We start from the raw sequence: 27678 nt of genomic DNA on the forward strand, positions 1-27678 counted from the left end.
AGCCGGCGCTCTAGGCTCTCGTGCTGCTGGGAATCGAAAAGAGAATCATTAAGCGAGCTGCCAAACGGTGCCATGGAATCTGAAAACACGGAACCGGTTCTGAACAGGAAGCGGTTTTCGATTCCCATCCTTAGCCAGAGGCATGCGTCAAAGTAAGTCCGACTATTTCTAGCTGGAACTTCTCAACCTCGCGCACTAGCTCAGGCGCCTTACTCACCAGAGAGGTGTCATTCCACGTCTCAAAATATTCACACCCCACTGTCCGACCACCAGCACATCTGCCCTGCTTCTGGTTCTCTAAAAGGGAGAAAAGTTGAAAGAGAAAGGAGAGGAAAGGTAGAGAATATAACATCCTTTGAGTCTGCTTCTACACCTGCAAAGAGATATATAAAAAGAACAGCCAAACCAACCGATGAAGTATTACATCTAACGCCTTGATAGCATCACTGAAGAATATACACTATGATTTAATACAAAATGTATAAAGGGACAGCTAAAGATAATAAGTGTTTTCTGTATAGAAGTAAATCTGTAAGTACCTGAATCCAAGCACCTGTAGGTGTTTGTGAGAGTGCCCTTGTGTATGTAAGGTTTTTCCATAAGAAAAATGCTTAATAGTTGTTGTGAGGAGCCAAAGGCCCAGAGCATTGTGTCAGACACCAGGGGAACCAAAACCCCAGATGCCCAAAGGGACCCCCTGAGCAAAGGTGCTGCCTCCCACATCTGAGGGAAGAGCAGAGATGGGCCCCAAGAAACCCCCCTACAGCCACAACGGCAAAGCCCCTGGGAGCTGCAGGGACGAGCCCGTGGGCTCTGCCAGCAGCCAGCTACGCCGGAGCGGATCCAGCCATAGGCCTCAGGGACCCGAAGCTGGTTGGCCCCCGACAGAGCCACTGGGGCACAGTGGTTGAGAAAATTTAGGAAATTTCAAATGTTGAAGTAGCAGTAGAGCTGGTCAAGGAGGAAGAGGAGCAGCTGTTAAAACTGTTGCAGCCACATCTGATCTTTCGCTCAATCACATGATGGACTCATATGTTAGTCTGACTGTACATTACTTCAATGATGAATGGAAACCAGGCACCAGAGGCCTCGAGATGGCATCTTTTCCAGCCAGTACCGGGGAGATGGTCGGGCCAGGTTTAAGCATGATGCTGTCTGCATGTTACATCAAAAAAGAGGTCCTCGTCGCTATTACTACTGATAATGCCACAAACATACTTAATGCTGCCAAGTTAAATAGATGGAACGTGTGCAGTGTTTTGAGTGCAGGCTGCACCTGGCAATCAGTAAGTGTGCACATCTTAATGGAGTTACAGCGTAATTATTATCTCCAACTTATATGAAACCTATAGGGAAATATGTGTAATAGAGCATGTTCATGTGAGCTTCAATGTTGCATTTAGTCCATTTATGGGCTTGTTTTTCTCTAAAGTCATTTGTAACTTTTGTGATCCGACGTTTGCGGTTTGTTGGGGTTGTTTCTGAATGTGCAGACACTTTTTTGGACTTCACTTTTTGTGAGAGGACAGCCTCACCTACCTTTCTACAAATACTGCTTTCTTCCTGCTCATTTTGAGCCTTCTACGTGTCAACCAACGTTTCAGCTGTTATATGTAGGTTTTCTCGATAGAAGCAGGTTGAAACGAAGCTCCTGGCACGTCATCTTTCAAAAATTATTAATATTGCGGTTGTTGCCAATGTAATTTGCTCCTGTTTGAACAGCGGGAAAATGGCTTTCTCGGAAAAAAATTTTACGTTATTTGAGAACTGCTCCTTTGGGATTTGCATCTATTTACGATAATTTAGCTGTGATAGTCCAGTTGAATTATACCATTATAATATCAATAAAACTGGTTGTGAAGTAGTGCTGGGGGATATTTTTTAACCCTGCTCAATATATCACGACGTTGTGCAATTTCCATGTGGGGGAAATCAGACTGAGTTTAAAGCCACATGAAACTTTTACAGGCACCCAGTGACTGCCTCTCACAGCAGGGGGGTGGCACTGTATAAAACACCCATGCCATGCTGCAATCGCTCTCTTTCGCACGCTGTTCCTCAATAGCAGCATAGAAGAGACAGCTGCGTGGGTTTGAATGGGTTCGGACACTAATGAACATTTCCAGTGCTGGCCAGGCTAAGTAAAGTCTGCTGTCTGTGAAACCAACGTCGGAACTTAACAGCCGACTGCCCTAGATCAGAATCAGAAATACTTTAATAATCCCAGAGGGAAATTACAGTTCCAGTGCAACCATTCATCACATACTCCACAAACATTTCGGAGGAACGATTGACTGAGGGCTTGTTGCCAAGGACCCCACCTAACGCGGTTACCATAGGGCGCTGCCTTTAACTCTGTGGAAATATAGTAGCCACATTTGGGGAGGGAGAGGAGAAAAAAGACATATTTCACACTTTATCCTATTCCAGGATACAGTTTGAGATATCAAAAAAACCTTGCACGAGAAAAACACATGTGACGAGACAACATTTATGCAGGGGGTTAACCTTGGAGACTAGTCGCATGAAGTTCGTATGTTGTTGTGGGCATCAGTAATGTGTGTGTGTTTCGGTGAAAGTTGTTATATTTCTTAGCTCTCTTGCCATAACATCCAGAGAAGTTTTTTTTTTTTTATATAGAGGAGGCATAATCCTAATAGACAATTTGTAATGAGAACAAGCTGCATCAACTTTTCCGTCAGCTTTAAGTCCTTTGTCGCTGGCTCCACGTGGCAAATCCAACATTCCAAATTTGTTGGGCTTTTTTCCGCATTTCAAATCCAGATTTTATCCCTTCTCCCCTTTGAGTTCAACCACCGAAGCCAGTTGGCGTTCCAGCACATCCAGCTTGCAGCTCTGCTCCTCCACCTTACCGGTCTGTTCGTTCACTGGCTTAGTGATCGCGTCATATGCAGCCGGTAGCCTGATCAAGGCTATAATTGCTACCGACATCTGCTGAATTTGCCAATACATCAAAAATCCACCGAATCCAATTAGCAGAAATCCAAGTATCCAAACATGTATATGTCTTCCACGTCCTCGACTGACAAAATTAAAAAACACACCATTTTCCATTTACTCAAAGAATCTAGGGTGTATCCCATGAAATGTGTCCCGTCAGGACAGGACGAGTCCCCTCTTCCCTGACTACAAATTACCAATTTTTTTTATCAATAGCATTGAGAGACCAGCTGACCAGATCCATAGTTTTCAGCGTTTGGGTGATATGAAGACAGTGCTCAGAAAGACAAAAACACAGCAGCAGCCCCTCCCCGTAACCGTGTACAGCTTTCCAAATCGGGCCTGTTTTCAAAAACAACGGCTGTTTACCCCTTTTAAGCTAGCCGCCTGCTTGCTGCTCAGATAAACAGCTTTACCTTGGAGTAATTCACTGGAACCCCGTCACCACAACCAAGAGACAATGGCAGAGGTTTGGCAGAGAAATACACAGGGAAAGTTGCGAATGGTTTAGTTCATGTGTTTTCACTGTGTTTTTAAAAACACCTGGAGCTAAAAGGCAGAGCTCCCGCTAGCTTCTTTGAAACCATGCTTTGCTGATATTGTTTATGTTTTTATTGTTATAACAAACTTCATTTCGAGAAGGGTTTTATACACTGATGGGATATTAATGCTCGTGTTGTCCGGTCCGCTCATTACAACAAAATATGGCTTAAGCCTTTTTAAATTAGCACAGAACGTCCGCTAGCATAGTGCTATTAGCTTTCCGGATAACATTAGAGCTCCCACAGAGTAAATGCAACTGCCGTTTGTTTTAAACATAATGCTTGTTTTCGTTTCACTCCACCATTGTTCGATAGTGCTACGAGCGTTAGTACATCAATGTCAATTCCTTGCCGTTTTGTATACCTTCCCGGAGTAATAATTGCATTAATAAAAGCAAGTGTCCTAAAGGTTACTGACTTTTACTGATCAAATCATTCTTTAAAATGTTATTTTCTCAAATAATGTTTTCTTTAACTCGGGATTTGCATAGTGAATGGGTTGAAACACATCAAATGTTGCTCTAAATTAGTTAAGCTAATTTGATCTCATTCCACATTGTTTAAGATGAACTTTAGTTCTCTAGCTTAGATCTGCAGTGAACAAGGATTCACTGAATCATTCTGATAACAGTTTGATGATGGTTTTCAACCATTTTATTTGTCTTTTGTTTCTTTTGTGTGTACATAGTTCCTTAACTTCTTTTTATCTCAGTTTTGCTTACTAGTTTTAGTTAAGCTTTACTAGCCTAGTAGAGGATTTGTTGATTGAACTGTAGTTTTTTTTTTTTTAGAAAAACAGTATTCTATAGGGCTGGTCTCTGGAAGTTAATTTATATTTTGGTCAATAAATTCTTGAACTTCAAGGGAAGTTGTCACTCCGGTTAAAAGAACGCCAGTGCTCGAATTACCCTTTCAACTATTGTCCGAACGTCAGCTGTTTGCCTAACAGACTGAGGGTTATCTATAAAACATTAAATAACTCAGAGCAGTGCGATTTTAGGCCATATAGCCTAGCCCTAAAGTGAGTACCTTTTGTCTGTCCATGCTGTTATTATGGCCTAGGGGTCAGGGTTATCACTATGGTGTCTAAGTAGGGTTAGGTTGAAACCCATAAGGGTTGGGGCTAGGGTCAGGGCTGCCTCCGACTGTCTAAGTTGTTGTATTCTTGGGCAAGACCCTTCAGCCAAATGATGTATGGCAGCCTCGCTTCTGTCAGTCTGCCCCAGGGCAGCTGTGGCTTCTAACATAGATTACTATTGTCAGGGCTTTTAATGGGTGAATGGCTGATAGTAGTGTAAACTTCTCAGAGGATCACGTAAGTCTGACTATTTTGTGTGTTTTTTTTTTTTTTTTTTTTTAAGATGGTGAAAGCCATCCAGGTGCTACGAATCCATTTGCTTGAGCTCGAGAAGGTGAGTGACCTGTGTAAGGACTTTTGCAGCCGCTACATCGCCTGTCTCAAGACTAAGATGAATAGCGAGACCCTTCTGAGTGGAGACCCAGGAAGCCCATACTCTCCAGTACAAGGCCAGTCACAAAACTTCTCACCCACCAAGACTCAGGTATGGTGTGTCAGTCCCCAAACATTAAATTTGGATTGTTGCCATAAAAGCTTGACTACTTGTATGTGTAAATCTCAGCAAAGCATTTGTTTTAAAGTCAAGATGAAAGAGCTGGCAGAGCAAAAAGATTTTATATGTGAATGCTTTAATCTCCAGACTCCAAGCTCCATCACAGGCACCACCAGTCCCCAGGGTCAGATTGTGGTGCCAACTTCAGCCCTGCAACAAGGCAATGTTACTGTTACAGCTGTCAACCCCACACAAGTAGTCACAGGTATGACATTTTCTTGGCTGCTGTAGTTACCAAGTTCATTATTTACACAAAAAAACACAATGATTCACAATGCCTAACTTAAAATTGCTAGTGGAAAAACTCAAAATGATATATGTTTATATAGAAATAAATAAAACATGACAGATAATATAACAATCAGAAGGGGGTAAAAGTGAGATTTAATAAATACATGATAGTAATAAAGTTTTATGATTAAGAAGAATAAGAAAGATGCAACATAAACCAATTAAACCCAAAATAGAAATAATTTTCTAAACTATTAATTGAAAAGATGTTTTCCTACTCTTTTTAAAAATCTTAAGCGAGATCCATAATTGGAAAATATATTTTTACTATGTTAATACAATATGGGAAATAAAGATTATCTGCCCGTCTTTTATCATGATTGTGTCTGTTTGTCATATATAAGGTTTTAAAAGGACCTCAATATATGGCCAGCCAGTAGTTAATTTTATAAATAAAAAATTGTTAAGATCTTTAAAAGAGGTCCTGGATAATCACACCTAAAGCTTAATGTGACAATTATAAATTCTATTATGTTCTGCACAACAAATAGCCTATGAGTATAGGTAGTTTCCCATACAATATTACAATATATGAGTTGGATAAAGCAAATTTATTTGATCTGATCATGAATCGTTTACACTGTCTCCCAGATACTAAGGTACACTTGGTACACCTTGGCTACCTCGAGATGCTGCTGTACTTTCATGCATATTGCATACTATTTCAAATTCTGTAAATAGGTTGAAGCCTTTCCACTGTTTAACTGGAATATTTAATCTTTTTTTACCTGAATATGCCATATCATCAATAGTTGTGCAATATGTACTCTTGTAAGTATTTTTACTTTTATTTTCGGTGTTTCAAATGAAGCTTATCCTCTGTTAATCTGGCAAATCTATGTGAGGAAAGGAGGGACATTCAGCAGAACTTTCTGAACTGAATGGATGAAGTGGCACCTAGTGCCTGCCTACTAGAGGTTGGTTTTAGCCAATCAAGGTATCAAATGAAAATGTTATAAGCTGCAGGGGCCATGATAAACCACAAGTTACGCTGGTCAAGGCACTTCTTGCTGTTGTTTTTTCTAAGAACAGCTAGAATTACAAAACAGATATGATAGTTTCCCATAGGTTGAGAATTTACCTGTGGTGGTGGTGGACAATGCGAAGTCACTTTGTAAGGTACAGTGTAGCATGGGGCCGATCTCGAAATGTCAACGTTCCTCAAACTGGAATTCTCCCACATGAAGTGATAATTATTTACACTGAATATTGTGTAATCATAATCTTACATATTTGACTATCTCAGAAATACTGGAATTCATGTCCTGTGTCCGCCTAGGCCAGGCTCCCACGTACTCGGGCACAGCCCCGGCGGCATGGGTAGGCAATTGGGGGGCCCCGTTCCCGCCCTGGTCTGGAAGCTATTATTTGGGTTTCGTTTTTTACCTCAAGAGTGGCCAATTTGCTGTAATTCCTATCTTACCGACCGCCCTCAGTACGTGCGGCTGCACGGCTGTCAGTCAGAGGTGGCACTTTGCAGCACCGGGGCCCCCCAGGGCACCGTTCTATCTCCGTTTCTCTTCACCCTTTACACCTCGGACTTCACCTACAACACGGACAGCTGCCACCTTCAGAAGTTCTCTGACGACTCGGCCATTGTGGGCTGTGTGTCTGAGGGGAACGAGGTGGAGTACCGGTCGGTCATCATGGACTTTGTGGACTGGTGTGAGAAGAACCATCTGTGCTTAAACACCAGTAAGACCAAGGAGATGGTGATTGACTTCAGGAGAAGACCCCCACCTCACTCACCTGTGAACATCCAGGGGCAGGACATAGAAACTGTGGAGAGTTTCAAATACCTGGGTGTTCACGTCAACAATAAGCTGGACTGGACTCATAACACCGACGCCCTGTATAAGAAGGGCCAGAGCCGCCTCCACCTCCTGAGGAGGCTGAGGTCCTTTGGTGTTAGCAGGCCTCTGCTAAAAAACTTTCTATGACTCTGTGGTGGCCTCAGCCCTCCTCTACGCTGTTGTCTGCTGGGCTCCTGGCAGTGCAGAGCGGGACAGAAAGAGACTGAACAAGCTGGTGAGGAAGGCCACTTCTGTCCTGGGCTGCACTCTGGACTCAGTGGAGGAAGTAGCTGAGAGGAGGGTGTTGTCCAAGTTCACATCCATCATGGACAACACCTTCCACCCCCTGCACCAGACTGTAGAGGAGCTGAGCAGCTCCTTCAGTGCAAGACTTAGACATCCTGTCTGTAAAAAGGAGCGCTACCGCAGGTCATTTATTCCTGCTGCTATCAGATTTTACAATGCTGCACTGTAACTGCAACTGTGACCATAACTGTAATAATTAATGTGCAATAACCAAGCTGCAATAATCTATTTAATACATTGTCCTACAACCCGTGCAATAATCCGGATGTAGTGACTTCTGCTGCTACCACCACCTGAGCATAAGTCAGCCCACATGTATGTATGTATGTATGTATGTATGTATGTATGTATGTATGTATGTATGTATGTATGTACAAATGTATACAATGTATGCACGTACATACGCGTAGGTGCGTATGTAAGTAGGCGCATAGATATATGTATATATTTAAGTATATAGATATGTTTATATATATATATATATATATATATATATATATATATATATATATATATATATATATATATAGACCACTAAGAATGTAAATGAGACATTTACATTCCTATTTCCTTTTTTGTATTTTTTTGGTATTCTTTTGATCCATTGTAGATATGAAGATTCACTGTATATAACTGAATGCACCTTCCCTACTCTGCACCTTCTTGTATGAGCCGATGTGACGAGTGAATTTCTCTATTGTGAGATCAATAAAGACTATCTTATCTTATCTTAATATGACAATCATACAAATCAACCAATCAAAGCAACATGTTAGCCAACTACTGAGAGATAGTGAGTGGGTCACTACATTTGTAGCCTACTTGAAGATGACTGTGGGCTCCATTGCTTGTGCGGAATGTATATTTGAACTTATTTCCCAATAAATACAAGAAAGGACAAGTGAGCAAACAAGATTAAGCAGGAAACACTCTCTTCAGCCGGACATCAGTGGTTATGTTATTCAGAGCATCTGTTTAGGCTTATATTTGACTTTTTAGTTAACTGAATGGACACAGCACTACACTGTGTTGCCAGATCGGTCTGTTTCCAGCCCAAACACAAGCCTAGAAGTATATAGTAATACAAAATCAATCTCCCAATCACATTGTCATAGCAACCTTAAGATGTTTTACCAACAGCCTCCCAACATGAGTTGTAATCTCAATTAACTTAACATTTCTCTCTCCACACAATGACAACTATTTGGATATGATTTTCATTTTAATTCTTTCTAAAAACTCACCAAATGTAAAAAGCAACCCAGATTTTAACAGCCAACCAAGGCTATTTTTGAACAGTAACAACCCAACGTGGTCAAAAGAAGCCCAATTGGCAACATTTGTTTTTTTTAATTGTGGGTGTTTATTAAGATAATTTTTTCGCAGCAGTGTAATGGGTGGCAGTCGATGGCGGGGACCTTGGCGTTCTGATCTTCGTCTGAAGAAGCTGGCTCTTGGGACGTGGAATGTCACGTCTCTGGTAAGAAAGGAGCCTGAGCTAGTGCGCGAGATTGAGAGGTTCCCGCTAGAGATAGTCGGACTTACCTCAACGCATGGCTTGGCTCTGGAACCAGTCTCTTTGAGAGGGGCTGAACATTCTTCCACTCTGGTCAGAGGCGCCAAGCAGGAGTGGGCATACTTACTGCCCCTCATCTTGGTGCCTGTACGTTGGGGTTTACCCCAGTGAACGAGAGGGTGGCCTCCCTCCGCATACGTGTGGGGGGACAGGTTCTGACTGTTGGTTTGTGCTTATGCGCCAAACAGCAGTTCGGATTACCCACCCTTTTTGGAGTCCTTAGATGGGGTACTGGCAGAGTCCCCCGTTTAACTTCCACCTCCGGGAGAGCTCTGAACACTTTTCCAAGGGAGGTGGGGGACATTGAGTCTGAGTAGACCATGTTTCATGCCTCTATTCAGACCCGGCTGCAGAAACAAATCACAGGGGGGGCCACTCCATTTTTTTAGGGAGGCACACTTTAAAAAGTTTTTATTACACACACACACACACATATATATGTGTATATATATATGACTCAGGCTGCACAATGGCTCTGTGACTACTGTAACGAACAAACAAATAGCAATAGTGTAGTCAGTTTTGTCAAATTAGGCAGGCTTCCAACCAATTAGGCTTTTGAACAAAAAAGCCTAATTTTTGTTCCAATTAGCTGGAACAAAAATAGCTTATGGGCAGGTTGTAATAAAATTGGGAAACTTTTCACAACATTTGTTGGGCTTTTAGAAAGAATTACTAACAAAGTATATCAAAATAGTCGTCAAGGTTGGACAGGAAACCAAAACATCTTAATAAAATGCCATCTCCTTCAACTCATACTGGTCAATTTATTTTTTAAATAAGTCGAATCTGTTGATCTGACATCATCAATGAATAGTAGTTATAATGAATAATATTGATTGTTATGATAAAACAAGAAAATAATAATGGTTAATCAAGTGTTTGGTCAATGTAAACGCCCAAGAGGCATTGAGTTCTACTTATCAACTTAAAAATATTTCATGACTGCGTGTTAAAGAAATGTTTGATTAAGCTATACTGAGAGAAATAAGTTTATATTAAGGTAGATTTACAACTCATGTTGGGAAGCTATATATATTTTTTCTGGTTGATATATCATGATTGTTAGAGATCTTGTGTGTTATTTGGTTGTCTGATTGCACATTTTGTTTGGAGCCCATATGCAGTTTTTTTCTTTGCTTCAGCGCAGTTGTGTGCTAATGGCATGTTCTTATGTGTTTAATAGTTCTGTGCTTTTAACATGAGAGTTTGAGATTTGGGCTTGTTGTTTTCTTTTAAGTTGGGCAGGTTTTATGTTGGGTTTCGGTTACTGGAAACTATCAGTGAGATCGGGTAACCTGTAGTGCTGTGTCTTGACTCAAAGTCCAGCATAAGCTACACGCTTATTAGCATGAGATCAGGCTGAACAGTGACTGAAGTAAAAATTCATACTAGAAGAGGTTCTGTAATTACCGCAGCTAGGAGCACAAGAATCAGAACAAAGCAAGAGTTCCTTCTGCCTGCAGTAACCCAAGTTTCTCCAGTTTGGCAGTAGATGTGCTCCTGGTGCTGCTAACTATCCTAGCTAACCCTCCTAGCTGTCCTAGCCATAGACATAATATATATATATATATATATATGTATGTATGTATGTATGTATGTATGTATGTATGTATGTATGTATGTATGTATGTATGTATGTATGTATGTATGTATGTATGTATGTATGTATGTATGTATGTATGTATGTATGTATATGTCTATGGTCCTAGCTAACCCTCCTAGCGTCAATGTTTACTCCACTTTAGACTTCAGTGCTGACATTTCAAACACTAATTAATAGTGTAGCTCGCTCTTGTCTGCTTCGTTGTCACTTCTTGTAATTGTTTGGTAATCAGACCAAATTTCCATCCCGCTCTACCGACACCGACGGTGACCACAGCCGAACACCGCGTCGGCAACTGAAGGCTACAACTCAGTGTCCCGCCCCACTCCAGCTGTGATTGGCTAGCATGTTGCCTTCAGTCGTTGATTCGATTGGTTAAATTGTATGATTGACACATCAAAGATAGTACTAATAGAACGATGGCCACTCTGAGGTATATATATATAAAAACAAAAGACAGCTTCCAGTCCAGGGCGGGCACAGCTGGCTCACAGGGCGGGCACGGCCCCCCAATGCCCGCCCATGCCGCCGGGTCTGCCTCTATTGTTGATACAGCTAATCTGAGCTGTGGCCTCAAGTTTATTGTTGCATGTCGTGGCGGCAAACCTTGAACACGCTGGTGGACACCAGCGGTGAGGGACGCTGTCAAGCTGAAGAAGGAGTCATAATGGGCTTTACTGGCCTGTGGGACTCCGGAAGCAGCTGATGTGTACTGGCAGTCAAAGCGGCTGGCGGCTTGGGTGTTCACTGAGGCAAAACCCCGGGCGTGGGAAAAGTGATTTGTATTAGTAGTAGTATCAGTAGTAGTAGTAGTATCAGTAGTAGTAGTACTACTAGTATCAGTAGTAGTAGTAGTAGTAGTATTATCAGTAGTTGTAGTAGTAGTATCGGTTTTTAAAGAATTTTAAGGAATTTGAAGAACTCGAAGGAATTTGTAGTAGTAGTAGTAGTATCAGTAGTACTAGTAGTAGTTGTATTACTAGTAGTAATAGTAGTAGTATCAGTAGTAGTAGCAGTAGTATCATTAGTAGTAGTAGTAGTAGTAGTATCAGTAGTAGTAGTATCAGTAGTAGTAGTAGGAGTAGTATCAGTTGTAGTAGTAGTAGTAATATCAGTTGTATCAGAAGGATTTGAACAATTTGAACAATAAAAAGAATTTGAAAGAATTTGAAGGAATATGAAAAATTTGAAGGAATTTGCATTCATTTCAATGGGAGCAAAAAACGCACAATAAGTAAAAATATTTCCAAAAGTATAAAAGGTACCATAACCATGAGATATAGCAGTAATGTCGAGAACGAGCCGAACGTTTTGGTACGAAAATCGTTGAAATCGGTTGAAGTATGCGGGAGTAGTTAGACGCACAAAACGTACGGAATAATAATAACTAGAGAAAGCTGTTCCTGCTTAACAGCGAGTGAGAATGCTAATCTGCAGAATGATTTGAGGAGAACATGCAGAAGATCCATGCAGAAGAGAAGAAATAACTGAAGAATTTGAAAAATTTGAAGAATTTAAACAATTTGAAGTAATTTGTAGTAGTAGTATCAGTAGTAGTAGTAGTAGTAGTAGTAGTAGTAGTATCAGTAGTAGTAGTACTAGTAGTTGTCAGGGTTCTCTGTGTTGTCCTGCTCTAACTCTACTCCTCAGGTGTGCCTAGTTGGCTGAGGGGGCGTGGCCCACACCTGCAGCTCGTTGCAGGCGGCTTCCTCTGGCTTCTTAAGCAGAGCGCTGACAGATGGAAGACGCCAGAGCCTTAACCAGTCGTGTTTTTGGTGCTTGGATGCACTCACCTGTCTTGAAGTCTTGTCCGAAGAACCAGACCTACAGAATCCTCTTGCTCAGATTTTGCTCTGGCTCACCCCTCATACTCCCTGGATGTTACCCAGCGGGGCCTGAGATTCCCCCTCCCGGATTCTGCTGGTTCTTCCCTCACTCTGGTCAATCCATCTGTCACCCACTTCCGAGGAGGCTCGCTCTGGATCCCTCACCAGTAACATCAGCCACCCTCAGCCACTAGCCGCCGAACACCAACAGGGGTAGGATCACAGAGTTCCCTCGGTGCTACTTCCGCCCAGCTTTATGTCTCTCCAGCCGTGACGTTCTGACCCTGCCTAGTTGTCCGTAGTCCCGTCCGTTATATCTGCCTGTTTCCTAAATAAACATCTTAAAACTGTGCTTTGCTTCCCGATCGTATCTGCATGTGGGCTCGTCATCTGAAAACCATGACAGAAGAATCAGTAGTAGTATTACTATCAGTAGTAGTAGTAGTAGTATCAGTTTTTAAAGAATTTGAAGGAATTTGTAGAAGTAGTAATAGTAGTATCAGTAGTAATACTACTAGTAGTAGTAGTTGTATTGTTGTATTAGTAGTAATAGTAGTAGTAGTAGTAGTAGTAGTAGTAGTAGTAGTAGTAGTAGTAGTATTAGTAGTAGTAGGAGTATCATTAGTAGTAGGAGTAGTATCAGTTGTAGTAGTAGTAGTAGTAATATCAGTTGTATCAGAAGAATTTGAAGGAATTTGAAGAATTTGAAAGATTTGAAGATTTGAAGTATTTTAAAAATTTGAACAATTTGAACAATAAGATGAATTTGAAAGAATTTGAAGGAATATGAAGAATTTGAAGGAATGTGTATTAGTAGTAGTAATAGTATCAATAGTACTACTGGTAGTAGTAGTTGTATTAGTAGTAGTAATAGTAGTAATAGTAGTAGTATCAGTAGTAGTTGTTGTAGTATCAGTAGTAGTAGTAGTAGTAGTAGTAGTAGTAGTATCAGTAGTAGTAGTAGTAGTAGTATCGGTTGTAGTAGTAGTAGTAGTAGTAATATCAGTTCTATCAGAAGAATTTGAAGGAATTGGAAGAATTTGAAAGATTTGAAGAATTTGAAGTATTTGAACCATTTGAAGAATTTGAACAATAAGAAGAATTTGAAAGAATTTGAAGGAATATTAAAAATTTGAAGAATTTGAAGGAATTTGCATTCATTTCAATGGGAGCAAAAAACGCACAAAAAGTACAAATACTTTAAAAAATATAAAAGGTACCATAACCATGAGATATAGCAGTAGTGTTGAGAACAAGCCGAACGTTTTGATACGAAAATCGTTGAATTCGGTTGAAGTATGCGGGAGTAGTTAGAAGCACAAAAACTTACGGGATAATAATAATAACTAGAAAAAGCTGTTCCTACGCAACAGCGAGTGAGAATGCTAATCTGCAGAATGATTTGAGAAGATGCAGAAAACATTGAAATCAGATTTGAAGAATTAGAAAAAATTTAAAAATTTGAAGAATTTGAAAAAGTTTGAAGAATTGAAACAAATAGAAGAATTTGAAAGAATTTGAAGAATTTGAAAAAGTTTGAAGAATTGAAACAAATAGAAGAATTTGAAAAAAATTGAAGAATTTGAAATTTTTTTGAAGAAATTTGTAAAATTTGAAATTTTTGAAAAAATATAAGAATTTGAAAAATTTGGAAAAATTTGAAAAAATTTGAAGAAATTAGAAGAATTTGAAGAAATTTGAAACATTTGAAGAAATTTGAAACATTTGATGAAATTTGAAAATTTTCATGAATTTGAAAAATTTGAAGAATTTGAAAATTTTGAAGAAATTTGAAGAATTTAAAAATTTTGAAGAATTTGAAAAATTTGAAGGAATTTGAAAATTTTGAAGAACTTGAAGAAATTTGAAGAATTTGAAACATTTGAAGAATTTGAAACATTTGAAGAAATTTGAAAAAATTGAAGAAATTTGAAAATTTTCATGAATTTGAAAAATTTGAAGAATTTGAAAATTTTGAAGAAATTTGTAGAATTTGAAAAAAATTGAAGGAATTTGAAAAATTTGAAAATTTTAAAAAATTTGAAGAATTTGAAGATTAAGAACAAGACACGACCCAATTGGTCGTGTCTGGGCATCATCCCAGGTCCTGTTGGAAGCAAAGGCCCAATAGGAAAGCATGTGACATCCAAAATGGGACAGAAAAGTGACATATCGCTGAAAGTGACTTGAAAATTTTAAAATGTTAAGAGGTAGTGACTGTGCGAATTTCAGGCTCCTACATTAATCACAGCCACTGCAGGGGATGTTGAAAGTTGCCATTCTATCCGAATGGAGCTTCTCCCTCTGGCCCCCAGTTGTCATGGAAACTCACTGACACAGCTGCAGCGGGCCAGTCTAACGAAGTGCAGAGACTTTGTGTCAGAGGCTGCTATTGGATTATAATGGAGAACTTTGCCTCAAACAACGCTCCATATCTCCTGTTCCGTAAATGGTAGAGATGTAATTTTTTCAGCGTTTAATTCTTAATGGATAGGGGAAGAAGACATGCTATCGTTTTTTGCTGGAAAAAGTTTAATAAAGGCATAAAAAATTATGATATAAAGGGAATTTTTAGCGATTTTCAGAAATCCTCTAAAAAGGTTCCCGAACAAATCGCTCTAGCTGAAAAAGTATAAGAGATATCAAAATAATTCTTTCACTCTGAGTATCAGCAGGCTTTTGAGGACTATGGAGTTCATTTTTAGGTTTGTACAAAAATCGGTGTAGGCACAGCGATGATGTAAAAAGTGGATGATGTGGAAGAATGAAGCTCCAAAGTGTTTTAAGGATTTTGCACATTCGCTACTCCCAAACAAATTGTTCCTGCGGAAAAACCGTAACAGTTATCCACAAAATTCCTTTTTTAAGAGTGCCAGAAGGGTCGGGACATTCATGTGTGAAAGTCTCATGCCTGTACATAAAACGGTTTAGGAGTAGCGACGATGTAGAAAAGTGCCTCATTTGGGGAGATTGAAGTCTGATCCTGTTTTTGCATTTTCCCAAAACGCTACTCCCGAACAAATTGTTCCTGTGGCAAAACCGTAACATTTATCGACAAAATTTCTCTTTTGTGAGCGCCAGAAGGGTCGGGACATGAATGTGTGAAAGTCTCATGCCTCTACATGAAACGGTTTAGGAGTAGCGACGATGCGAAAACATGTGATGTTTTGGATTTCCAGGTGTCATTTTTGAAAACCGCTCCATAGAAAATGAATGGGGAAGGTTTCGGGTTAGTGTCGCTCTGAGGTGATTTGCGAAAAATCTATAAATCCCACACCAATGATGGTTACATTTTCCGAATCCAGACAAAAATTCCTACGTTTTGATGTATAATTTGTGTGGATAGAGTGAAATTTGAGCGAGTGAGAAGAAGTTGTTCGGAGAAGAAGAATTTGTTGAATTTCTAGAGTGCGCACTCTAAACGAGGCTCCTTGACGACCATAGCAACGCATGTTATTTGCTGAATTTCTTGAAAAGCCAAAATTATTTTAAAGACGTACTATACGAAAATGGTGAAAGATATGAAAAAGCTGAAACATACCATAATAGCCAAAAGATATCACTACGTTTTAAAAGTTGAATGGCGTTTATAGGTGAAAGTAGGCTGAAGCAGTAAGATGACAAAAAGTTGAAATATTTGAAGAATTTGAAGGATTTTCGATTCATTTTCAATGAGAGCAAAAAACGCACAAAAAGTTAAATATAATTACAAAAAGACATAGCAGTAATGTCGTGAACGAGCTGAACGTTTTGATACGAAAATTGTTTAAATCGGTTGAAGTATGCAGGAGTAGTTAGATGAAGAAAAACGTACGGAATAATAATCAAGACCTGAAGGAACTTAATAAGTGAGAATGCTGTATAGCATTCTCACTGACTAGAAAAAGCTCTTCCTGCGTAACAGCGAGTGAGAATGCTAATCTGCAGAATGATTGAGCAGAAGATGCAGAAAACATTGAAATCAGATTTGAAGAATTTGAAAAAATTTAAAAATTTGAAGGGATTTGAGGAATTTGAAAAAGTTTAAAGAATTGAAGGGAATAGAAGAATTTATAGGAATTTGAGGAATTTGAAAAAATTTTAAGAAATTTGTAAAATTTATAAAAAATTTGAAGAATTTGAAAAATTTTTTTTTGAAGAATTTGAAAAATTTGAAGAAATTAGAAAAAAATTAAAAATGTGAAGAAATTTGAAGAATTTTAAAAAATGGAAGAAATTTGTAAAATTTGAAGAATTTTAAAAATGTGAAGAAATTTGAAGAATTTGAAAAATTTGAAAAAATTGAAGAATTTGAAAAATTTGAAAAAATTTGAAAAATTTGAAAAATTTGAAGAATTTGAAGAAATTTGAAGAATTTGAAGAAATTGTAAAAAATTGAAGAAATTTGAAGAATTTGAATAAATTTTAAAAATTTTAAGAAATTTGTAAAATTTTAAGAATTTTGAAAAAATGTAAGAATTTGAAGGAATTTGAAAAATTTGAAGAATTAGAAAAATTTGACGTAGCCCAAATTTCTTGTGGAGCTTTCTCTCTAAAGGAAGTACAGACTCTGTGAAGCAGAAGTTTGTACGAGCTTCCTAGAGCTACTTCCGGTTAGCAACATGCTAACCGTTAGCCGCTAACAAGGTTGTGTTTAATATCACCGGGTGAGTGTACTCTGTCAGTTTGGTCCAAATCCTGTACTGGGAAGTGCCTCAAAAAGGGGTGCCAATACTTAATGTCACCAAACGTGACCAAAGTTCATGGGTCAGATTGGCCTCCTCTCGCAACTCAGCCTCACCACATCTGGGCCCAGAACTCAACATTTGACCAAAATGGTCAGTAGCGCCCTTTCCCACAGGTGGGTGGTGCTGTATTGGCCAATTGGGTCGTGTCTGGGCATCATGCCAGGTCCTGTTGGAAGCAAAGGCCCAATAGGAAAGCATGTGAAATCCAAAATGGGACAGAAAAGTGACGCATAGCTGAAAGTCACCTTGAAAATTTTAAAATGTCAAGAGGAAGTGACTGTGCGAATTTCAGATTGCTACATTAATCACAGCAACTGCAGTGAGCGTCGAACGTTGCCATTCTATCTAAATGGAGCCTCTCCCTCTGGCTCGCAGAGTTCCGTTGTCATGGAAACTCACTGACACACCTGCAGCGGGCCAGTCTACAGAAGTGCAGACACTTTGTGTCAGAGTCTGCCTAATGGATTATAATGGAGAACTTTGCCTCGAACAACGCTCCATATCTCCTGATCCGTAAATGGTAGATACGTAATTTTTTTCTGCGTTTATTTCGTAACGGATAGGGGAAGTAGACAAGCTATCGGTTTTTGCTGGAAAAAGTTTAATAAAGGCGTAAAAAATTATGATATAAAGGGGATTTTTATAGAATTTCAGAAATCCTCTAAAAACGGCCCGAACAAATCGCTCTAGCTGAAAAAGTATAAGAGATATCAAAATAATTCTTTCACTGTGAGTATCAGCAGGCTTTTGAGGACTATGGTGCTCATTTACATGTTTGTACAAAAATCGGTGTTGGCACAGTGACGATGTAAAAAAGTGGATGATGTGGGAAAATGCAGCTCAAAAGCGTTTTCAGGATTTTGCACATTCGCTACTCCCGAACAAATTGTTCCTGCGGCAAAACCGTAACAGTTATCCAAACAATTCCTTTTTTGTGAGTGCCAGAAGAGTCGGGACGTTCATGTGTGAAAGTCTCATGTCTGTACATCAAACGGTTTAGGAGTAGCGACAATGCGAAAACGTGATGTTTTGGATTTTCAGACGTCATTTTTCAAAACCACTCCATAGGAAATGAATGGGGGAGGTTTCGGGTTTGTGTCGCTCCGAGGTGATTTGCGAAAAATCTATAAATGCTACACCAATGAGGGTTACATTTCCTGAATCATGACAAAAATACCTACGTTTTGATGTATAATTTGTCTACGTAGAGTGAAATTTGAGCGAGTAAGCCCAAGTTGTTCGGAGTTGTGAAATCTTTAAAAAAGCTAGAGTGGGCCACTCTGGCGGTTGGAGAATTCCGTCATTGACTTTCATTATAAACGATGATTTCGCTGATTTTTGGACTTGAGCTTTGAGGAGTAACTGTGAAGAGACGATAAAAGATATCCACAACCCGTTTTCACCTCTGAGAAGTTCACAGATATATCTACAAACTGAAAGTTAAACGGTGTTCGTAGGTGAAAGCATGACGACACTACTGCTTTGAAAATGGTCTTTTGGAGGCTTTTTTGAAGCTTTCTTTCTCCCCGACTCCATTGATTACTATGGGTTTTTTCAGGGGTGGTTTTTTGCTAATTGCGTTGCCATGGTAACACGAAACCCCGATAAAAGTAATAGCACACAATTCCCGACCGAGCCACACGTTTTGATACCTATATTGTGGGGGCTCACGCTACAGTTTGGGCCACATTAATAGCCAAACAATTAAGAATAATAATAAGATAGAGACGCGTTCAGAGGTGAATAATAATAAGTGCCTCCATGAATTTGCATGGGAGGCGAAAAAGCCCGAACATTCTTCAATCGGGCTTTTTCGGAATGTGACGTCACAAACAGAACTAGTACCGTGCATCCAGCTGCTAACAATACGACTTTCGCTACCGATTTTATTAAATTTAATTAATAACTCTTACTCTACGTACAAAAAAATTATAAAAAAAATGTCTGATACATCTACAAACTCCACCTCAAGCATCGGCAACTCCGATACCGAATATATATACGAAGAAACGGAGTTTGAACAAGGTGAACCTGAAGAGACTAGCGCTGCCCAAGACATAGAGCCCATGCTCCATTGTAAGTACCCCTCAAAATCCTCGCTCGTGAAGTGTGAATTGCATAAAACACTTTTGTCACTGCCGGCAATCCAGTCCTTTCGTGTTTCTTTTACGAATTTATCCCATTTCTTTCGGACCTTTTGATCCACCGGCCAAGTATGTAGCGCTACTTTCTGGCCTGCACTAGCATTCTCACTGATAATAATAATAATAATAATAATAATAATAATAAAGAAAAACAGGAAAACAATAAGTGAGAATGCTGTATAGCATTCTCACTGATTAAGTCCTTTTGGTAAACTAAACTATGGATCTTACTAATAATCCAAATACATTTTGATAATTTGCTTGAGTAAAATTAAAGGGGACATGTGCTAAATCCACTTTAGCCCTTCAATACATTTTGCTGTGTACTTGGAGTCTCCAGGAAAGCATAAGATTTGGATGTAGTCTTTCCAGGTCCTGCATTTATATTTGTATTTTCTGTTTTAAGTCATAATTTTTCAATCTACTCAGTTTTCTCTATTCTGGATTTTTTTCCAGATTTTTTGTGAACAATTATGTCACAGTGCTCGCTGCGGAACTGTTAAACAAGGTCATGGACTTCCAGCTAACCAATTTTGCATATCCACCATATTTTATTTTTTTTGCTGTGATTTTGTAGTCCGAGCTCAAGGATTGCAGAATCTGCAAGTGGATAAATCAACATCTTCTGCTCATTATGCCATCCCTCAGCCTACATCAAAAATGGCTGCACAGCTGAAATGGAATGCTCTGTGACCTGTAGGGGTGCGAGGTGCAGGGTCCTCACAAGGATTCAGCTTAATGGTTTACACAATTCCCACAGCGGAGCGTTGCGTGGTGCATCTTTAAGGGGGTTGATTATACTGCTAATAACAGCTACCACTAGGTCATGTTGTTTGGGAGGTTAATAGCTGGGGTGCTAAATGTTCAAGAGCTTTGCTGACTTTTCTGTGTTGCTATCAAACATCGGTGTCGCACCGTTCCGTGTTGTACTGAATGTTACGCTCAATTAATGTTTCCAGTTTCATTCAACTTATGAAGAAACTATTTTCGTTTGGCTGGCCGAAAATAATAAATAAAAATTTTACAACATACTTGAGCATGTGTGCTATTAGTACATCTTTATTATAGTATTAAACACTAAAAAGCAGTGTAGACTTAAAGAGGGTCCTGAGACACACATACATGGATTAAAGTTTGCAATTGGAAAATGAGAGGAAAAAAATAGATCCACTTGATTTTGTTGAGGGTCCATTTAGATTTTTTTAAGGTATTAAAATAAAGCTGCTCTCAACCAATGAAACCTGGCAGAGCCGGGACCTTAGCCAATCAGAAGGAGTGTAGGGTGGGTCTTTGCAAAGCGAACACCTGGCAGTCTGAGGTTTGTCGCCGATCCATCATTTTAACTTTTGGAAGAATCTCACACTGGCCACAGTTGCCATGGATGAAAGTAGTGGTGATCAAACGTTTGCTTTGGATAGAAGTGAACCAGCAAGGCACATGGAGGGGAGTGAAAATTTACGACAGTGCTATTCTCAAAAGGTCCTGTAGGGGGGATGCCAATTGAAAATTACCTAGTATGCCTTTAAAACACGAAGAACAGTACAGCCGTAACTTGTGCTAATTTAGCATTAACATGCTTTTTCTTGAAGGGTCGGATATATCGATTCTTGATTGTGGTGTTAAGAATAAATAGAGATGGGCTTGGCTGAAAGAAACGGACGATAATATGAAGATTGGTGGGACGTGGTGCAAAAAGTTTAACCTGCCAAGCATGTGTATGCGCATAATATGCCACTAAATATCGCACATTTTCTGCAGCACACCTCCTCTTTACCTGGTGCAGTAGCTACAACAAAAGAGGGACACACCAGCAGTCCAGTCCTTTCGCGTTTCTTTTACGAATTTATCCCATTTCTTTCGGATTCTTTGGCCAAGCATGTAGCGCTACTTTCTGGCCTGCACTAGACCGCGGTGAAGTTGGTTTGACATTGGACATTCAAGCTCCGCGGAGTCAGCGGAGCACTCTTGAGAAACAAAAATCAAATCAGATTTGTTGCCAGTCCCACCGCGTATGGGAGGAGGGAGCAGCTGAGAGACGCTGGCCGAAATCGTAGTTCTTCAACAGGATCAAATGTGAGCTAGATCCCGCTGACTCCGCGGAGCTTGAATGTCCAATATCAAACCAACTTCACCGCGGTCTGCACTAGGCCTATAACCGAAACAACAGCCACCAACTACGCACCTAGAAGGCGTTTTATTGTGGACTTAGTTTGGCGATTTTTTATATTTTTTTTTTAAAAGCGCTTGCTCAAAGTACACCTGGATCAGCAGATTTGGTGTGTGAAAGAAGATACTGGAAAACATTCATATATATCCTTGTTCGCCGTACCAGTTATACAATGTAAACAATGTGTGTTTCTATGCAAGTTCGCTTCGTGCATTCTCGGTGTTCTTGAACTGACGTCACACGTCAGAAATGGCCGATCGTAAACGGAGGCAGCACTCAAACGCGGAATACCATAATCGGTGTAAAAAATGCGCAATATTTTATATTTAAACTTAATTTGAACACTTTTGATACATGAATATTCAAAGTTTACCTTGTTCTGGAAGTTATTCAACTGTTTTTAGGATATTTTTTTGGATATTTTTTTCCAAGAGTTAGAGTTTAAGAGAGGATAATGACAAGATAGTTCAATAGGTGACTTTAGCTAGAAAAGAAACGCAGTAAACCAAATAGGCTCTGAGCTGGTTTTCAGGTCAGGAGGGTGAAAAAGAGTGCATACAAGTATTTGCAGTAGAAGCACAGCTAATAGCTTTGTCCATAAGAAAAACAGAGTTAAATTCTGAAAGACAGCCCCAATTGTATATCTATAAAATTAAGTTGTTGACAGCATTAACTCAGCCGATCTGCTCCCCAGGATGTTGTCACAGGTAAACAGAACGTCAGGACATGATGTTGCTACTATGAAAAGAAAAACACAACATAAGGTTAATAGTTCAAATGACAAAAAATAATGCAATATTGGAGAATAGTAATAGAATGTAGCAAAGTGAGGTAAAGGAGTCTTTATGTTCTCTTGCAGCCTAAATATTGTATGGCGCGACATAACTACAGAGATAGCTCAAGATAACCTAAGCCACTCTAACTACAAGCTTATCAAAAAGGAAAGTTTTAAGCATAGTCTTAAAAGTAGACAGGATGTCTGCCTCACAAGCTAAAACTGGGAGTTGGTTCCACAGGAGAAGAGAAGATCTCCTTCTCATTCTACATTTAGAACCACCAGTAGACCTGCAGTCTGAGAGCAATGTACTCTGTTAGGAACATATTGAACAATCAGATCGAAGATGTATGATGGAGCTTGATTATTAAGGGCTTTATATGTGAGAAGGAGAATTTTAACTTCTTGATTAAACAGGAAGCCAATCAAGGGAAGCTAAAATAGGAGAAATATGATCTGTCTTTTTAATTTTCATTAGAACTCTTGCAGCACGGTTCTGGATAAGCTGAAGGCTTTTGTTTGCCTTTCTGTGGACTTTTTATTGTTATTCAGAAAGGTGCAGTTAATTATAAAGATGCCGTTTTAGAACATATTCAGACAGGGACAAAACGGCGGTGGTGGCTGTGGGGAGCTGAGTGTGTTACCATGGGTGTGTTTACCTGCTGAATGTAACCGCTGTAAAAGTTTTTATTTCTCTGATTTAATAAAATCTTTATGGATCGCTCTGTTATTGTTACACTTTGCTGCTCTACCAGTTCTCTCTCTCTCTCTCTCTCTCTCTCGCTCGCTCGCTCGCTCGTCATTGGACACAAATCAAAGTTCTTCGTGTTTGTATTTTGCGAGTCAGACTCAGATTTGGAAGCAGCTACATGAAATAAACAAAGTGAGACCACAAACAGGTAGATCATCAGCGTTTACTCTGTGAATCCACCAGGATGACCGCTTCAGAGACGTTTCAGGTTGTCTAGGTGTGGCCCATCAGAGCATCTCTTTCTTTCTCTGGCTCCAGGCTGAGCCACTGATGCACCTGAAAATCCTCAGGATTCTGTTGTGGATGTTGTGTGTAACTTTATTGCAATTTTATTCCTATAAACTTTGTTATGATGGTTGTGTAACTGCAACAGATTATTTTCTTTTTTTTCGGGGGAGGGGTTAACCCGGTTGGGACACTAAAGGGGGTGCACGGCTAAAAAAGTTTGGGAACCCGTGTAATAAAGAATTACAATGATCCAGCCTTGAAGTAACAAATGCATAGACTAGTTTTTCAGCATCAGTCCAGGACATGATATTTCTAATTTTGGTAATATTCTTCTGGTAAAAAAAAAGTAAATTCTAGAAACCTGTTTAATATAGGATTCAAATGACTTGTCCTTGTAAATAGGTTTTACTTGTATAACGCTTTATCATGTTCTGAGGCATCACACTCATTCACCCATTCACTCGCACATTCACATGCTGGCCTTGGTAAACTACATTGTAGCCACAGCTGCCCTGGGACGGACTGACATAAGCGGTGCTGCCATACAATTTGTGCCATGTTATCCCCTGACCACCGACAGCAGGTAGAGCGGGTGAAGTCTCGTGCCCAAGCATGTGTCGAATGAGATAGCTGGAGTGGGGGTTCGAACTGGAAACCCACCATTAACAGGAGAAACTCTCCCACAAAAAATAAAAACAATTAAAACCGCAAGCGGTGATGATCAGCCCTCGCAGCCAAGCGCCGCTCTGGCCTATTAGCCACCGCGGCGGTTCGCACACCGCCGGTCGCTAGCCACCGCAGAAGTTGTCACACATTTTTCCCGCCCATCCACCTGACGATTCACACGAACGCGTTGGGCAGTACTCCCCCACGACTCACAAAAAATCTGGTGAAGATCGGTCGATGCAGCGAGGAGATACAGCCGTTGAATAATGAAAATGCATTGGGCCACCGGACCGGATTCGGCCCACAGGCCGTACGTTTGACACCCCTGGTTTAAACATTAGTATACCAATTTAATCAAAGGTATCTTACTAGCTGGTAATCCAGCTTTATGTCAAAAGTTAACAAAACCTTTTTAGTTCCGTCCGTCCGTTCCGTCCGTCCGTTGTCTTCCGCTTATCCGGGGTCGGGTCGCGGGGGTAGCAGCTTCAGTAGGGAGGCCCAGACGTCCCTCTCCCCAGCCACTTGGGCCAGCTCCTCAGGAGGAATCCCAAGGCGTTCCCAGGCCAGCCGGGAGACATAGTCCCTCCAGCGTGTCCTGGGTCTTCCCCTGGGTCTCCTCCCGGTGGGACGTGCCCGGAACACCTCACCAGGGAGGCGTCCAGGAGGCATCCTGACCAGATGCCCGAGCCACCTCAACTGGCTCCTCTCGACGTGGAGGAGCAGCGGCTCTACTCTGAGTCCTCCCCGGATGACTGAGCTCCTCACCCTATCTCTAAGGGAGAGCCCAGACACACTACGGAGAAAACTCATTTCAGCCGCTTGTATCCGGGATCTCGTTCTTTCGGTCACGACCCAAAGCTCGTGACCATAGATGAGGGTAGGAACGTAGATCGACCGGTAAATCGAGAGCTTCGCCTTTTGGCTCAGCTCTCTCTTCACCACAACGGATCGGTACAGCGCCCGCTTCACAGCAGACGCTGCACCAATCCGCCTGTCGATCTCCCGCTCCATCTTCCCCTCATTCGTGAACAAGACCCCAAGATACTTGAACTCCTCCACTAGGGGCAGGACATCCTCCCCAACCCGGAGAAGGCACTCTACCCTTTTCCGGTTCAAGACCATGGTCTCGGATTTGGAGGCACTGATTTTCATCCCGGCCGCTTCGCACTCGGCTGCGAACCGCTCCAGTGAGAGCTGTAGATCACGCCCTGATGAAGCCAATAGGACCACGTCATCCGCAAATAGCAGAGACGCAATCCTAAGGCCACCAAAGCGGATCCCCTCAACACCTTGGCTGCGCCTAGAAATTCTGTCCATAAAAGTTATGAACAGAATCGGTGACAAAGGGCAGCCTTGGCGGAGTCCAACTCTCACCGGAAACGAGTCCGACTTACTGCCGGCAATGCGGACCAGACTCTGACACCGGTCGTACAGAGACCTGACAGCCCTTATTAAAGGGTCCGGTACTCCATACTCTCGGAGTACCCCCCACAGGATCCCCCGGGGGACACGGTCGAATGCCTTCTCCAGATCCACAAAGCACATGTAGACTGGTTGGGCAAACTCCCATGCCCCCTCAAGAATCCTGCTGAGGGTGTAGAGCTGGTCCAGTGTTCCACGGCCAGGACGAAAACCACACTGCTCTTCCTGAATCCGAGATTTGACTATCCGACGGACCCTCCTTTCCAGAACCCCTGAATAGACCTTACCAGGGAGGCTTAAGAGTGTGATTCCTCTGTAGTTGGAACACACTCTCCGGTCCCCCTTTTTAAATAGGGGGACCACCACCCCAGTCTGCCAATCCAGGGGAACTGCCCCCGATGTCCACGCAATGTTGCAGAGCCGCGTTAACCAACACAGCCCCACAACATCCAGAGCCTTAAGGTACTCAGGGCGAATCTCATCCACCCCCGGAGCCTTGCCACCGAGGAGCTTTTTAACAACCTCGGCAACCTCAGCACCAGAGATGGGAGAACCCGACCCAGAGTCCTCAGGCTCTGCTTCCTCAATGGAAGACGTGTTGGTGGGATTAAGGAGGTCTTCGAAGTATTCTGCCCACCGACGCACGACGTCCCGAGTCGAGGTCAGCAGCACGCCACCCCCACTGTAAACAGTGTTGGTACTGCACTGCTTCCCCCTCCTGAGACGCCGGATGGTGGACCAGAATCGCTTCGAAGCCGTACGGAAGTCTTTCTCCATGGCCTCTCCGAACTCTTCCCACGCCCGAGTTTTTGCCTCGGCGACCAGCCGAGCCGCCTGCCGCTTCGACTGCCGGTACACATCAGCTGCTTCCGGAGTCCCACAGGCCAAAAAAGCCCGGTAGGACTCCTTCTTCAGCTTGACGGCTTCCCTCACCGCTGGTGTCCACCAGCGGGTTCGAGGGTTGCCGCCACGACATGCACCGACAACCTTGCGGCCACAGCTCCAACTAGCCGCCTCAGCAATAGAGGCGCGGAACATGGTCCATTCAGACTCAATGTCCCCCGCCTCCCTCGGGACGTGTTTAAAGTTCTCCCGGAGGTGGGAGTTAAAGCTCCGCCTCACAGGGGACTCCGCCAGACGTTCCCAGCAAACCCTCACAGTACGTTTGGGCCTGCCCGGTCGGACCGGCTTCCTCCCCCGCCATCGGAGCCAACTCACCACCAGGTAGTGGTCGGTGGAGAGCTCCGCCCCTCTCTTCACCCGAGTGTCCAAGACATGCGGCCGCAGGTCAGATGAAACGACAACAAAGTCGATCATTGAACTGCGACCTAGGGTGTCCTGGTGCCAAGAGCACATATGGACACCCTTATGCTTGAACATGGTGTTTGTGATGGACAATCCATGACGAGCACAGACGTCCAACAACAAAACACCACTCGAGTTCAGATCAGGTGGGCCATTCCTCCCAACCACGCCCCTCCAGGTCCCACTGTCATTGCCCACGTGAGCGTTGAAGTCCCCCAGCAAAACGAGGGAGTCCCCAGGAGGGGCACTCTCCAGTACCCCTTCCAAGGACTCCAAAAAGGGTGGGTAATCTGAACTGCTGTTTGGCGCATAAGCGCAAACAACAGTCAGAACCCGTCCCCCCACACGGATGCGGAGGGAGGCCACCCTCTCGTTCACCGGGGAAAACCCCAACGTGCAGGCACCGAGATGGGGGGCAACAAGTATGCCAACCCCAGCTCGGCGCCTCTCACCATGGGCAACTCCAGAGTGGAAGAATGTCCAGCCCCTCTCAAGGAGACTGGTTCCGGAGCCAGAGCGGTGCGTCGAGGTGAGTCCGACTATCTCTAGTCGGAACCTCTCAACCTCGCGCACAAGCTCAGGCTCCTTCCCCACCAGAGAGGTGACATTCCACGTCCCAAGAGCCAGCTTCTGCAGCCGAGGATCGGAACGCCAAGGTCCCCGCCCTCCACTGCTACCCGTTACACATTGCACCCGACCCCTTTGGCCCCTCCGACAGGTGGTGAGCCCATCGGAAGGGGGACCCATGTCGCCTCTTCGGGCTGAGCCCGGCCGGGCTCCTTGGGCAAAAGCCCGGCCACCAGACGCTCGCCAACGTGCCCCACCTCCAGGCCTGGCTCCAGAGTGGGGCCCCGGTGACCCGCGTCCGGGCGAGGGAACACGAGGTCCAATAATTGTATTCATCATAAGGGGCATTTTGGGCTGCACTTTGTCTGGTCCCTCACCTAGGACCTGTCTGCCT

At 42.1% G+C, this 27678-nt stretch overlaps 1 protein-coding gene across 6 annotated transcripts in view; it reads left to right on the forward strand.

Moving 5' to 3' along the window:
• The window catches only part of pknox1.1 (pbx/knotted 1 homeobox 1.1), a 110726-nt gene that overhangs the window by 42024 nt on the left and 41024 nt on the right, over nt 1-27678 (forward strand). For all 6 annotated transcript variants that reach the window (XM_036138768.1, XM_036138769.1, XM_036138771.1 and 3 more), the window contains 2 exons: nt 4865-5065; nt 5222-5339. In XM_036138768.1, the coding sequence (XP_035994661.1) occupies nt 4865-5065; nt 5222-5339 (319 nt within the window). The remainder of the gene's footprint in view (nt 1-4864; nt 5066-5221; nt 5340-27678) is intronic.

The sequence above is a fragment of the Fundulus heteroclitus genome, chromosome 7 (assembly GCF_011125445.2).
Source record: "Fundulus heteroclitus isolate FHET01 chromosome 7, MU-UCD_Fhet_4.1, whole genome shotgun sequence".
Classification (NCBI taxonomy): domain Eukaryota; kingdom Metazoa; phylum Chordata; class Actinopteri; order Cyprinodontiformes; family Fundulidae; genus Fundulus; species Fundulus heteroclitus.